At 37.7% G+C, this 14,323-nt stretch overlaps 1 protein-coding gene across 6 annotated transcripts in view; it reads right to left on the bottom strand.

Moving 5' to 3' along the window:
* cfap20dc (CFAP20 domain containing) overlaps positions 1–14,323 on the bottom strand; it is a 44,116-nt gene that overhangs the window by 4,846 nt on the left and 24,947 nt on the right. For all 6 annotated transcript variants that reach the window (XM_055010693.1, XM_055010694.1, XM_023280330.3 and 3 more), the window contains exons 12-15: positions 12,704–13,026; positions 7,452–7,811; positions 5,523–5,762; positions 674–735 (exon numbers count right to left, since the gene is read on the bottom strand). In XM_055010693.1, coding sequence (XP_054866668.1) covers positions 674–735; positions 5,523–5,762; positions 7,452–7,811; positions 12,704–13,026 — 985 coding nt within the window. The remainder of the gene's footprint in view (positions 1–673; positions 736–5,522; positions 5,763–7,451; positions 7,812–12,703; positions 13,027–14,323) is intronic.

Below are 14,323 nucleotides of genomic sequence, written 5' to 3'. Positions count from 1 at the left end.
AACATGTCTTATGGCTGTTTTGTATTATGAACTACTGAAGTTCCTGCTGTGCTTAAAGCCTCATGCTTGCTTTTTGATTTTGGAGAACCTCCAACCTGATGTGAAGCATTAATTATACAGTGAATAAAAGGTATCATAAAAAACTTTTCCAGCGATGAATCTGACAGACGTGATAATAAGGGAAAAATAATATGCCATTGTGAAAATGACAACAGCAGTTAAGGGAGATGAAATGTACAGTACCTGGCACACTCTCAATTAATTTGTATTCATCTGTGAGCGAGATAAGCCCCAGTCTGTATATTTATGACAGTTGACATTTAGCCTAAATATTGCAGTCAGTCGTAACCATCTGACTATGACTTTCAGGGGGAGCTTCATGTACATGCTGGTAATGCATGAAATTCATCAGCAATTTTCTCAACTATTATCCTTTATTCACCACTATTCATGTTTTCACAAATCCAAAGAAGGTAGGTTTTTGGAGACAGCATGTCAGGTCTTTTTAAAGAAAATGTCTTTATAGGCAGACTTTCACGTACAAAACACAAAATATAGAAAAAATGCACCTTTGCTTATACTCTCAGACTATGGCTACATTGTCTTACTCGTAGAGTGCATTTTATTATACATTTACAGATTTGGAACACGTCTGTGAGTGGCTGCTTCTTACCTGGGATTTGATTGCAGGAGGAGAGTCATTTCCTTCTGGTAGTGATGCCCCTGATTAGCTGGCTAGAGCAGTAATGAAGGAAAAAAGTCAGAAGCTGTGTTAAAATGTCGCTGAATGCTCAAATTTAGCTCCTGTTTCGCATTCCTATCAGGTGATGATCACTGAGTTTAAAAGACCACTAAGTACTTGATTAAGGCACAAAAAGAAAAAAATGAATACTCACAGCACATTGAGATTCAATATTTTTTAAGTTCAAAATAACTTGCTTCATTCACTGCAGGTCAGTAATGAAGGTCTTTGTGTTTGTCACCATCAGACCAATATTTAAGCTCAATTGCTTGTCAAAAGACGATGTCTCAGACAGAAATTGCATACCTTTTGAAAAATAAGCGTCACAGGACATTTGTGCACATAAAGAATTTTCATAAGTCAAGGGAAATTTTTGCAGTGCACTTCATTGCCTTTGCAATACAAATTCATCCTAAGGACTGGAATGAATAGACATATACTTTATGCTTTTTTCTATTTCTGTGGAGTTCCATGAATAAATGTAATGAAGTCTAGACATAGAAGTAAACTATGTCATCATGCCATTTATTAATTAAGTAATTAATGAATTACTCAAGTATAAATGCAGTGTAAGGAGCGGCATCTCTTTATAAAAAAATTATATTTTGCACAAAAGCCTTTGTACAACTACAGTCTAAGCTTAATTCTTCAGTTCTATAAATGTACAACTCATGGAAATCCTTTGCTGCATGCTTATGTCAAAAGGGCAAAAAGGCTATCTCTACGTTGTGCACCAAGGTAACTGACTAACAAGCCAAGTATAAAAAATTCTGTCTGTCTGGCAAACCACAAGAAGTAAACACACAAGGGAAAAATAGAAAAAGCAGCCAGACACAGAAAACACTGGCGAACAATGAAGAGGGGGAAAAAAAACAAGATCCATAAAATTTAATAATCTGTTCAAAAATGCAGATGTACTACATAATGGTAAGGAAACAAACCAGTTTAAGTTGTGTTATGTTTGTAAATGGAATCTTTTAAATGTCTAATAATTGCATTCATTATCAGCTGTGAATATAAGAGACTTTTAGTGTAGGTGGAATTACAAGTACAAGCTAGCAATGGTTTCCCTTTTAAAAATATAGTCATTTTCAGCTGTAAGAAGCACAAGTGCACTACCATCTCCATCTTGTCAAAGCTAAAGACCATATTATGGCCTCAGGAGGCTTTTCAAGTGTAGTGCCTGTTAAAGGATATTACAGTAAATGACTTTGATGAGGAAGCAGTCATGTTGAGGCTGTAGTCCTTGCATTCTTTGAGTTAATTTTAGCTATCTGTGTGCTCCCTCGCCTTCTTTCTGTAATCCTCATCTTAAAATAAGACAGGTCCTGAAATTGCCCCCTGTGGAATTCTGCAGGTAATATGCACTGATGATGATGAGGTGCCTTTAGGGTGATGGAAAACATTCAGGGATCTAGGATTCTCTATTCCATCTGTAACGGTAAACCAAGTAGCTCACACCTTCATTTAAACCTGCATGAACTATAGTTTCAAGGAGAGGATTTAGTTTCAGAATAATCAGAAGTACGTATGCTGCAAATAGAAATACATTTTTATTTCTTTTTAAAAAAATAAATAAATAAATAAATAAATAAATAAAGACCAGCTCTGGAACACGCTGAAAAACGTGGTCTAGTCATTTAATCCTTCAGCCCCTGCTGGCTATTGTCAGGTTTTCCCAGTCCTGCTGCACCACCTGCATCCTTCTGGATCCCCTGCCTGCTCTGACCGTCCTCCCCCCTCCTGGAACTGGATTCTCCTGCCCGCTCTCCGCCGCCTGCCCACACTGCTCCGGACGTCGTCCAGGACCGCTGGCTCCCAGTACCGTCGCCCCCCCTCCCCGTCACTCCCTGTTGTGTTAGTTACGTTAGCTCACTCTGCACTTATTAGTTCTCTACCTCACTCCTTCAGTACAATAAATCCACCTTTTACTTCAGCCCCGCTTCCTCGCTTGTGTGCTCTCAGCTCGGGTTCACCCCTCATGCCGTGACACCTATAGCTTGGGGGGGTCAACGTGATAACTTGTCTCATACACTACCTGCTGCATAGCTTCTCAGAAAAACCTACACATCAGGTAAGGATGAGACTGAATCCTCAGCCTATTTCTGTTGTTTGCACCGACTCTCTGGTTGATGCTCAAACATCTTGGCCCTAAAACCTTTACTATCCCTTTTACATATCCTCTTTATACATGTGGTATCCTGTATGCTGGGTCAAATGTCATACAGCAATCAGAAAACCTAAGGAGCTTTATGTATTTCTGTTCGACGTTGTCTTTGACTCTGTTTGTTGGAATAATTAAACACTGAGATTCAGAGGCCTTGTGAATGTAAAAAAATGGTTGTAAACTATTCTGCATATATCTGTTTGGCAAATATGTTCAGCCAAACAAAACTGCATTATTTTTTCATTCTTACAGCCTGTTTTATGCAGGCAGTGCTAGAGATGACAGGTGGTTCAGCTCCTCTCTAGTGGCTGTTTTCCTACATTTTCTTCTGTGCATGCAGCTCCTATTGTTTACCCCCATTGTGGATGTGCCCCAGCAAAATTAAAGGCTGTATTACATTAGTGACTCTCAGACCTTGCCCTACTCTTCCTCATAACATAATTTTCAGTCCTAACACATATATTAATAATCCTGCCTTGATTTTAGGAAATATCTAGGACTCAGGCTTCCACACCCAAAAATAAGAAGCTTGCTTCCAAAATTGTGTGTGTTAATAAGTAAAATCGAGCCAAGTTTTTTTTTTTTTTTTTTTTTATCCTCACAGAAATCGGATTCAATGCCAGAGTTCAAATAAAGGCAAAAAAACCGCTGCTGAATATAACTTCCTTAGAGAGGGCAGGAAAAGTAAAGGAGATGTATGAATTCATGTAAAAAGTAGTTTCACTGTACAGTTATCTAACTCTTGTTTGACTATGCTTCTCCTAAAGTATACGAAAGGTGCAACATTATATAAGTGTCCTTCGTTTTTATGGCTCCTTTTAACAACTTATGATTAAAATTTTAGACAGCAGAGAAAACAACACTTTATAGAGCTAAAGCTGATAATTGTTATTCTTCTTTTAATGTATTAAAAAAAGTATAATGAGATTTGTTGTAGTCTTTTACACTAATCATTAAATAATCTCTTACTATTAAAATTTATATTGCTAAAACATTTTATAAACCTTTCATCCCACTTTAACATGCATATTTGACAGCTTACCATTGTGTTAAAACTAACTATGCATTATCTCCATTGGACTGCATTTAACTTACATAAGTCCAGCTGAGCACAGCTGTTTAATTTCTCTGTCAAGGAAGAAAACATTTTTAAGGCCAAAATGCGAAAAATTTCAGTGGGTGGAGTTTTACTGATAGTGTGTTTTCTTTCTTTTTCTTTGTTTGACTCATTCTCCCATCTGTAGCTTTCACTGTCAGAGATTAAAAAACTCTGAATTCTGACATAACAGTTGTTACTTCAGTCATGTCTGCACAGAGAGAATATGTATCACATCTAGGACCACATACAAAAGTGTCGGAAATCTAATTTCACACAACCATTCAATCTATAAGTTGATTCCTTTGTGTTCAACCTTGTAACGCAGCCACACAACCGCTTAGGGGTGAATTTCTATCTGGGTTGGTACAGTAGCTGCAGTAGCACAGAAAACAGCAACAATACCATGAATGACAGCAGCGGGGATCACTTGCATGACAGCATCCTAGACAAGTAATGGCTTGTCATTCCCTGTGAGTCCAATCCCCAGAAAGTGACTTTTCTTTTATTAGGTCCCATAATCGGCTCATTTCTATCTTTGACATAAATGTATGCTGTCCTTTCAAGTATCATTTGGTACAATTTCTGTATTTGAAAAATTTGTTATTTTTTGTTGTGTCTTTCTTTGTCTCTCATTCTCTCTTTATTGGCAAGCTTTTTCTCAATATACTGTTGGTGGTGCTGTTGCCATACAGTATATATTTGGAATTGTAAACAACGTAGCTGATTCAAAAAAAAAAAAAAATCCCTTCAGGGCTTCATTAAATCACATGTAAATCTCATCTCATCCCTGTAGAAAACTGTACCCTATGTGGGGTCTTAAGATATATGCTTTTGTTGGTGGCCCTATCACTGTGTCCTCAAAAGGAAGCACAAGATGATAATCCCTGTAGTAATGCCACTATTCTTTGTGTGCGGCGAATCTCAGTTCACTAATGGATACCTGCATGTACAGAAATGGTAACAGGCCTATAACTCGAGCATCTGTAATGATTGTACTCATCGGGGATCCTACAGTGGACCCAGCAGTGCCAGGGAGGGTAGCGTTCCCTCTTCATCAGTGCAATGTGCTTATGCTAATGGCCCATAGATCTAAATGACCTTCAATAGCCAAGAGCAAACCACACCATCTTTGAATTCTAAAAAGACTTCTGGGGATAATTTCAAATGACCTAAATAATTTTTAGTCACTGGGGGAACTGTGGATATTATGCAAGTATACTTTTAAAAGCAGGAAGAGGCCAATTAATGTGTTTCTATCTCCATAACCTTTTGTAATGCAGAAAACACACTGGAGAAAGAGGTGCATTAGCACTTCATGGTGGCATAAGTTGGGGCTTGAAATGGAAATTAGCAAGAGCGGGGATCAACCAGGGTCAGGAAAAAAAATATTCCAAGCAGAAAACGGAATGGGGGGAAACTGGGGCTGTGAGTGGTAGATGAGCTGCACATGTGCTGTTTGTTAGCGAAGAGTCAACAACAAAAGATCAATAGTAGCAGAACAGATTAGTACTCACCATGGAGATGTGGGTCCATGTAGAGGTGTCATCACTGCTCATGCTGATGCTAACATTACACTGGTGGATCTGAGATGCACTGAGGCCTGAGGCTCTACATTCATCTTCCTCTTGCTCTCTTTTTAGGCTTGCCAGCATTCGGAGCTCCTCATCATCATCCCCACGTATCCGTAGACTGCCAAGCAGGTGTAAGTCATAATGACTGGATTCAACAGGCTTCAGTGCCTCCTCTTCTTCTGCCTTCAAATTTATCACCCATAAAACAGAGATGACTTAGTTGGAAGCAATCCAAAATACAAAACTTTGCACTTAGTCAGTGTCAGACACACAAAAGTCCACAAACCTGATAGAATGTGTTTTGTGCAGTCAACAAAGTAGTGAAAATTTTAACAACAGGTTATAGTACCAGACGGAGCTTAAGGCGGTCCTGGACATGCGCCATTGTTTTGACCCTCTAAGGAAATGTCTTTTAACAGTGGATCTATTGATTTAAGAGACTACTATGGTAACGTTATTCATCTGACAAAGTGCAAGCCTGATGTTGCCCTGGTGGTGAATCAATGGCAGTCGATAAACCAGGGCTGCAGGAAGGGAAACAAACTCCTTGTCATATTTCTCTGACAACCTTTCAGTCAAAGCCTTCACTGCATGCTGCCTGCTGGAGTTGGCACAAATCAGCAGTCAGGAGCTGCAATGATGAAGGATGCTGGGATATCACTCAGCAGTGAGTTGTGTAAATGCAGTAAGCAAAAGCCAAGTGACAGATCTTCCCTCAGGCCTTGTGATCGCGTCAGTTGACTATCTTCTGATCCTGTATCTGTTCAAATGGAGCAGGGGCCTACCTCAATTTGCAACAGGCCATAGTCTGATCCTACAAACCTTTTCACCAGTCCCCAGGAGCTGTCCAAATCAGCACTGATCACATATTACTATGGGCAAAGAGAGGCAGCTAGACATAATACCATCAGTTTTTAATAAGCTGCACATTTGCCACAAGGCCTCCCAAACCCATTCTACAGATCCCAGCGAATGATGAATATCATTTTAACTGCAAATTACAAGAACTGAGTGAAGCCCATCTACTGAAGACTTTGACAGTTACTGTAAAGAAGCACTTTCAAATGGAATTTAATCATACTAATGTTCATTAAACCAAGCTGCATTGATCGATTGTGAAGGAAGAAAAACATATAAACAATTACCCTCTTCTTTATTCTGCTATGTCTCTACCGACTCCTGACAAACATGTTTGAATCTCTGATCGTGCCTGGTAGGTGTTCAACTTTTTTTCCCTCGACTTGATGACTTTGTCTGTCTGATGTTTGGTGCTGGACAAATGTACAATGGATTCATCAAAGCCTTTTTGGTGAAAACAGTTGCCTGCAGGGATTGGTGAAAGTGGCTCAGATTCATGCTCAGACTATAAAGCAAATTTACAAGGCATGAAACCTAAACAATGTGATTAAAGAAATTTAAAAGCTCTGTAGAAATGCAATATTAATTCTCCTTGATGTTATGACTTTGAGCACCCCGTTTGATTTTGAACAATCTTTTGATTAAATAGCAAAATTTAATGATGATGCTAAATCTTAAATGATTTTTTAAATCAGATTAATGTAAAAAGAACTGCTAAACTTGGATTTCGATTGCAAATGGGAGATATTTCTTGAGTGGTCAAGATTATCCTTATGAGTGAAAGTGACGACTTCATGGGCAAGCTTGTCTTAAGAATGGTAATGTCAGGTAGTATAAAACACGGACATCTCAGACGAGAGGTAACTATCTGCAGTGGCTAATCTAACCAACCAGATAATTATTAGGAGGAACTTCAAAATTCTAGTCATTTATGTGCTTGTCTCTAAAAAAAGCTCACAGAGAGTAATAGCACAGCGGATCAGATCTGTTGGTTGTTAAAATTGTTAGCACTACCTTGTATCGTTTGGAATCACCCAATTTGACTTCTTGCAGGAGTCTCCTAGAAAGCGATACGCTGCTGTTCTTAACCAGAAACTGGTTCATTTCCTCTGATCCCCTTGGACCAGACTTGTGTTTGTGTCTGTTAGGTGAAAGGCAGCGTGCAGGGACCATTATATCTGGTTCAGCTTTGCCACTGGATGAAGGCTGCATATTGGTGTTAGGTAGACAAAGCTCTTCTGGGAATATTTGGTCCATGTTAGGGGATTCAGAATGGCCTTCATGTTTCACCCCCAAAGCTGGATCAGGAGTTCTGGAGGAAGCAGGGTTGGACACACTAATTTTATGATGCTGGAACTTGATGTAGCTCTTATCCTGTAAGAAATACAAAAACACAGTGAACTAAATTTCTGTAGATCACACTAAACACCCCTTTATGGGATGATTAGTCATGTCCTAAGAATATATGGTAGGCTAATGTTTCAGAAATTTATTGTAGTCTTCTTTCCTTTAGAAAGATTTTTGCATAATGGGACATAATAATGAAATGAAGGTGTTGGTGGCTTAGCTTTAAATTAACCTCACATTTAAAAAGGCTGATGGCATTCTCTTTAAATCTGCTAATCCACCTTCAGATTCACAGTTACCTCTCAGTCTTGTAGTTTAAAATGTGTTGTCTGCATATGCACAAACAGTACATGGTTTTTCTCAACACTGTAAGAATATTCCCCTGAAAACCCAAGTATTGAATATCAAACAGCTACCCTTGTAAGCATGAAAGATACATCATTCTCAAAAGTGTGTAACTTGCTCCTTTAGTAAAAATGGTATGTGGATTCACAATAGTAAAAATGGATTTCAATGGTGACCCAGTTTCGTGGCAAAAGAAAAGAAAGCCTCAAAATGCCCATGTAAATTTAAAAAAAAAAAAAATAAATAAATAAATCCTATAGCAAGAATCACTTTTGTCGTCGAAGACACACATAAACCAGTTGACCATTGTTTGAATCCCACACCAAGGTAAGGACATGTATTCAGTCTGGATATAAAGTTATCCCGGCTAGCAGGGCACTAGTGCTGTGTATTCAGTATAGGAACATAATATACATACAGTATGTCTGGACAGAACATTAGTGATTATGCTAAAGAGGTGCTGGAAAGTTTCTCTGAATGTACTGACACATTTTCTTTCAGAGAGAAACTGGGTCGCAGATAGAATCCGCTGCAAATGTTGTGAAACCAACTGACAACAGCTGCCATCATCCATGAAGAAGAAGCAAGCTACAAACTCCAGAGCTACTATTCAACCCTATCCTCCATTTTCAAAACATAGACCTTCGGTGAAGTATTCATTGGTATTCTGCACTATTGGTTTAAAATTGGCATTTTCAAGACCAGTTGTTGACTGCTATATTTATTATCTTTACTTGACAAATAGGTGTATCAAATTTTATTTTTATTTCTATAAATCCTGTTTTGAACAGAATTGAGAAATTCCAATTCAAAACACAAGATGTTGTTTCTCATGAATTAAATTGCTTGAAGCTTTTCTTGGAACAACAAGCCACTCTATCTCTGTATTTCTCCCTTCTGTTGTCTGTTTTGAGGTGTTTTCTTTAATCTCTGAGCTTTGTTTTGGGGTGAAAGGTTATCATAAGCCCCTTGAGGTTTTTAGCTCACTGTCTCCATATGTTATTTGTTTTCTCTTCTCCTTCTATGCTTTATCATTTTCATAAGCGCAGGTGAATAAACAATGAAATACATGCATTATTGAAACTCCTGATATGGGTGTGGCTGTCAGCATGAATGTTCTTCACTGAAGTACTGCAGGGTCCATTGTCTCCGTTGTTATTATTGCATTAAAATAACTGCATTCCTCTCAAATGTTACCTTGGCCCATTGCTTCTAATGGATCTCAAAATAGTTCATACAATGAAAGTTCATTGCTTTGTTATGCCTTTAATATTTCTCTGTGTTTAAGAAAAAATGCTCGCTCAAAAGAATTGCGTGAACCTGATGCAACACCGTGAAAGATGATATTGCTCCAAGTTGAGAAATGAGCAATCTGCCATAAATGAGTCAAAATCAAAATCTGGGTAACCTGGGTCAGATGGCAACTAACCACAGTCTGGTGTATGACTACTGCCAGGGTGGTGGCACATGGTAGCTAAGCACGCTAAAGCTTATAGCACGGCAAGGTTTGGGTAAACAAAAAACTAATTAGTGTCTTACAGCAATCTCTGCAATATTGCCATCCTTAGCCTAAGAAATATATTATAGTATATGTTGGATCTCTTAGTTAATATTCTTGCTAGTATGGGGTTCCACAAGACAGGCCAGTTGTGGCTTTTGGGACTTCTAGGTTCCAAATGAGGTAACGCTGCATTCTTGTCAGGTATAAGCCCTTTCATTGGTAATGCACATAAAGTTTTCTAAAAGAAGATCCTTAACACCAAAAACAAAAAATACTATTTTTACACACATACACTAGACAGAGCTATTGAACGTCACTTTTTGCACACTTTGAATTGTTAACTGTGATTTCTCATGAATGTGCATTCTTCCGTCATGTACCACGAGGCGTAAAACTGTTCAGATACACATCCTTTACACCCAGCGCCTAATCTAAGACCTGTTTCATGAAATTCACAGCATGTCATGACATGTCATGACATGTGACATGAGATCATCCTGTCTCGTGTTAATTTTGGCACTTTTATTGTAACTCATAAGTGCTACTGTACAACTTGAATATCTATAGCTTGGGAGTTTGAAAGTCAAGCGTCCTATATGCAAATATTATTATTTCATTACATCAGTGTAGGTGCTGAGAATGGACAAGAATGGACAAATCTCTTTGTTTGAACAAACCTAAAAATCAAATCCATCCATTTTTTAATCTATATATTTAATATATTTACATTTATATATAAGAAAACATTCGCAGTTGGTTATCTAATCAATGGTGCTGCTCAGTAGTGTCACATGTGTACAGCCACACAGGCAGGGCTATATGGTCAGTATGGTTTCAGTGTGTTTATGGCAAAATACAGTTTGCAGCTTTGTGCTCCACAACACATAGCCTTGCTCCATCAGCCATAATAAAAATGTATCACAGAAAAACATTTCACCATAGGCCAGCCAGCTGCAGTGTACTTTATATCTGAAAGAGCTGCGGTTATCCAGTATATGATATTTTTTGGACACCTGAGGGAATAGCCATTGTGTCCTTTCAGAAAAACTGTGATTTCTTTGGACATAAAAAAGTGTGGCCCTCTCATTTTTCCTCCTCTGATGTATAATAGTCACTTTCAAAATGACCAGAAAACAGAAAAACACAGTGAAGTTGAAGGTGGAAGTGAGAAAACATGAAAATGTCCTTCTCTCTGCTGCTGATTTTAAAATAGCGTGCACTGCATTATATCAACTGGTTTCTTTGCTTTCTCTGCAGTGTAATTTCCCTGTGAAATGTTGTAATTTACTCTTTTGTGCATGCACTTACTCTCAACATAAGCTGTTGAATGCAGTTGCTATCTTAATTTCCCAGAACTCAAATAGACAGTCCCTACAAAGCATGTTAAGGTGGAGTGAAATTAACTATCTATAAGCCCTATATCCATAGATGTAGCAGTATTAGTGGTAACAGAACACGTGTCAAAGCTAACAAGTAATATATATGGCTAAAACAAATATTACATTTAGTTTTTGGGTAAGACAGTGCCCTGTCCAGGCACATTGTTCTGGTTTAGACAGCAGGCAAATAGAGAGACAATGATGGAAAGAAACATGCTCCACATGTACTAGTATATGTTATCGCACTAGTCAAAGCTCAGGCAATACATTGCCACAGTGGTGTTTGTTTCTTTTGAAGTGTTCCGATAGAGTCCTTATTAGGGTAGCATTTGAAATCAGTGAAAAGGCTACGTGATCATTCCATTGCATGGGGAGAAAGATGTTTGTCTCAAACAACCTATATCCATGTGGGTGTCTAAGTGTTCTTGTGAGTGTGTGCGTGGGGGTGGGGAGGTATAAGTATGCGCACGAATGTGTCATGGGATTTCTACCCAGTACAGTACTAGAGTATTGTATTTCTGGTTGTATTAGTTTGGGAAGTTGCCCCAGGGAGCATTGCTATTACTAAACTATAATAATAATAATAATAATAATAATAATAATAATAATAATAATAATAATAATAATAATAATAATAATAATAATAATAATAATAATAATAATAATAATAATAATAATAATAATAATAATAATAATAATAATAATAGAATATGCTATACACTTTGAACAGAGGTAAATACAGGTTTAAAACCCTTCAACAAACCAACAAATATTGCAAAATATAAAGAAAAATGTCAACTCGGCATAGAGCTTCATAGAAGAAAAAGGTCATACCTGCAGTTTACAAAGGTCACCATGAAAACCAACTGTTTTATTATGTTTTTCTAATGAATTCCAACCATGCATATCTGCAAATGAAAACACTGTGAATGACAAAATGTGTTTTTGAAGAGAACCTCTAAATTACTGATATAAAAACCCTCAAATTTACTGTCAGTGTTGTCTAAAAAATTGCCAGTACCTGTGTTTTTCTGTTTTTAAGAATGGATTTTGTCACTGACATGACAGATGGAATGTATCACTTTAATGCCAAAACATGCATGATGGCAAACTAATCAGTTGCAGAACAAAACAAGCTTCTTAACTCTGAATTATCAGACTTATTATAAAGTTTTAAATGAGTAAAAGCAATTAGCATTTCTTTGAAGACAGTTCTTTATAACCATAGTTCAACACTTTAATTTCCCTGCTCAGCATAAAGAAAAACTACTGCTCTTTATTGCAAGTCCCTGAGCTATTAATAAATTACCTGATGATATATAACCCCACTGACCTTTGAAGTGAAAGTATACTACACACTAATAAATGCGCAACATGAAACATTTCATTCCATAGTACAAGATACACAGTGTACTCTGAAACACGATTAAATGAAACTGAATCAAATCAAATGGGCATACTGTGAGATTTTATGAAGCAGTGAATTCCTTGGTAATGAATTAGACTACTGTAATAAAAAAAAATAACAAATATAGTTTTAAATCTGGTCTTTGTCAGAGTGTATGTGATATAATGCAGCTCATTTTCCTATTCCAGACAGATGGTAATTAGTGTCCTAGCAACATAAGAGTGCTTCAAATGTGTGTGCATCCAAAGTACAGTGTGCTTGTATCTCGCCCCTGGAGGAAACATACCTCATCACTTTCACTGCCAATAAAGTCATCTTCAGGCTTGGCATCATACCGCCTCCCACTTTTGTTCTGAACCAAATCATCTCCTACCTCCATCTTGTCATGGTCACCCTGGCCTTGCCCCCGTTTGGGTGAGTGAGGATGGGATGAGAAAGTGAACACCTCCTCCTGCAGAGTGAGCTGGGGCTCAGACCCCTCATTACTCTCCCAGCTGCTCCAGACCTGCAGGTCAGAAGACAAACCTGGCCGGATCGAGCAGAGTTGGAACTCTGCTGGGGTGGGAGTGACTGTTGAACTTTCCTTGGCAGGACTGCAGCTTCTCTTATCTAAAAAATTGACAAGATGATGAAAGTAATATAGTTTTACTCTAAGCAGAAGTAAATTCTCTCTTTGAAACTAGTGCTTGTCTATGTTATAAAGTGTTTTTGGGCACTGATTGTATAAATTCAAGAATAAGTCTTTCAGAAAACAGAGGACATACAAGGACAATTAGACAGTCTAATTACAGTGAGTAATAAATCCTTTTTATTTATTTTTTCATCATGTGGCTCGTCATTGCAAATTCATTTGATTATATGCACATTAAAATTCATAATAACAATATGCAAGGCTGTAATTAATTCCATTGTTTGCCAAAAGTGAGTATTAATTTATCCTGCACTCACGTGTTTGTATATTTCATTAATCGCCCTGTTATGCTAATAACTTAATGAGAATGTAACAATATAAACATAATCAGCAGTAAGAAAACAAGTTTACTGCTAAGTCATCACTCATGGAATGACAGCTTTGTCCAAATATTGTTAAAAATTAGACACCGTAGGTTTAGACACCTATTTTCCAAGCAAATATTGGTTTCATCTTGTTTTAGTGATTTTTTTTTTAGAACAAAAACACAAAATTTTACAGCAATGGTAAAACATTTGACATAATGATTATTGATATATACCAAATAAGGTGAAGGCTTTATCAGCCATTAGTGCAGAGTAGAAATACTGAATCCTTCTACTCCCAGATAAGCCTGAGATCAAAGTTAGAGGCACCTAAATCTGAATGAGTGAGCACATTTGAACCTCTCGACAGTATAATCACTTTCTCTAATTGCCCACTGTGTGGCAAACCCTGGGCCCAGGAGATGTCCCTCTGACTTTTATTTAATGTGCCACATTACCATTAATGAACTAACTACTTTCCGTCTGTGGGCAGGGCTGCAGCAAAGGAGCTTACTGCTGTGGAGAAACATCCATAATTGAGCTTTCAAAACACGTGCGCTCATTTTGCGAGGAACAATGTGAGTGCAGGTGTGTGTGCGTGAGAGTTCAGGTGTTGGACTGGGGGGTTTCTGTGAGTGGCCTTGACGTGGGTTATGTAAAATTTAAAACGGGAAACAAAAGCGTGCATGCAGCATGCTTTCAAATTCATGCAATATTTTGAGGTGATTCAATTTATAAATTAAGAGCAGGAATAGGTGTTTTTCACAAGCATAAAAGAGCAGCTTGTTAAAATCAGAACACACAAAGTAGAACCCAATATCACCCAACATGCATATTATTCTCTTTTGTCTCATGTTCTTATCTCTTGCTGTCTTGCTGCACTTTTTCAACCATCACTGAGCCTGAAATT

This window comes from Amphiprion ocellaris, chromosome 5, assembly GCF_022539595.1.
Source record: "Amphiprion ocellaris isolate individual 3 ecotype Okinawa chromosome 5, ASM2253959v1, whole genome shotgun sequence".
Lineage (NCBI taxonomy): Eukaryota > Metazoa > Chordata > Actinopteri > Pomacentridae > Amphiprion > Amphiprion ocellaris.
The sequence above is the reverse complement of the archived record's forward strand: the minus strand, read 5'-3'. Positions and strand labels throughout refer to the sequence as shown.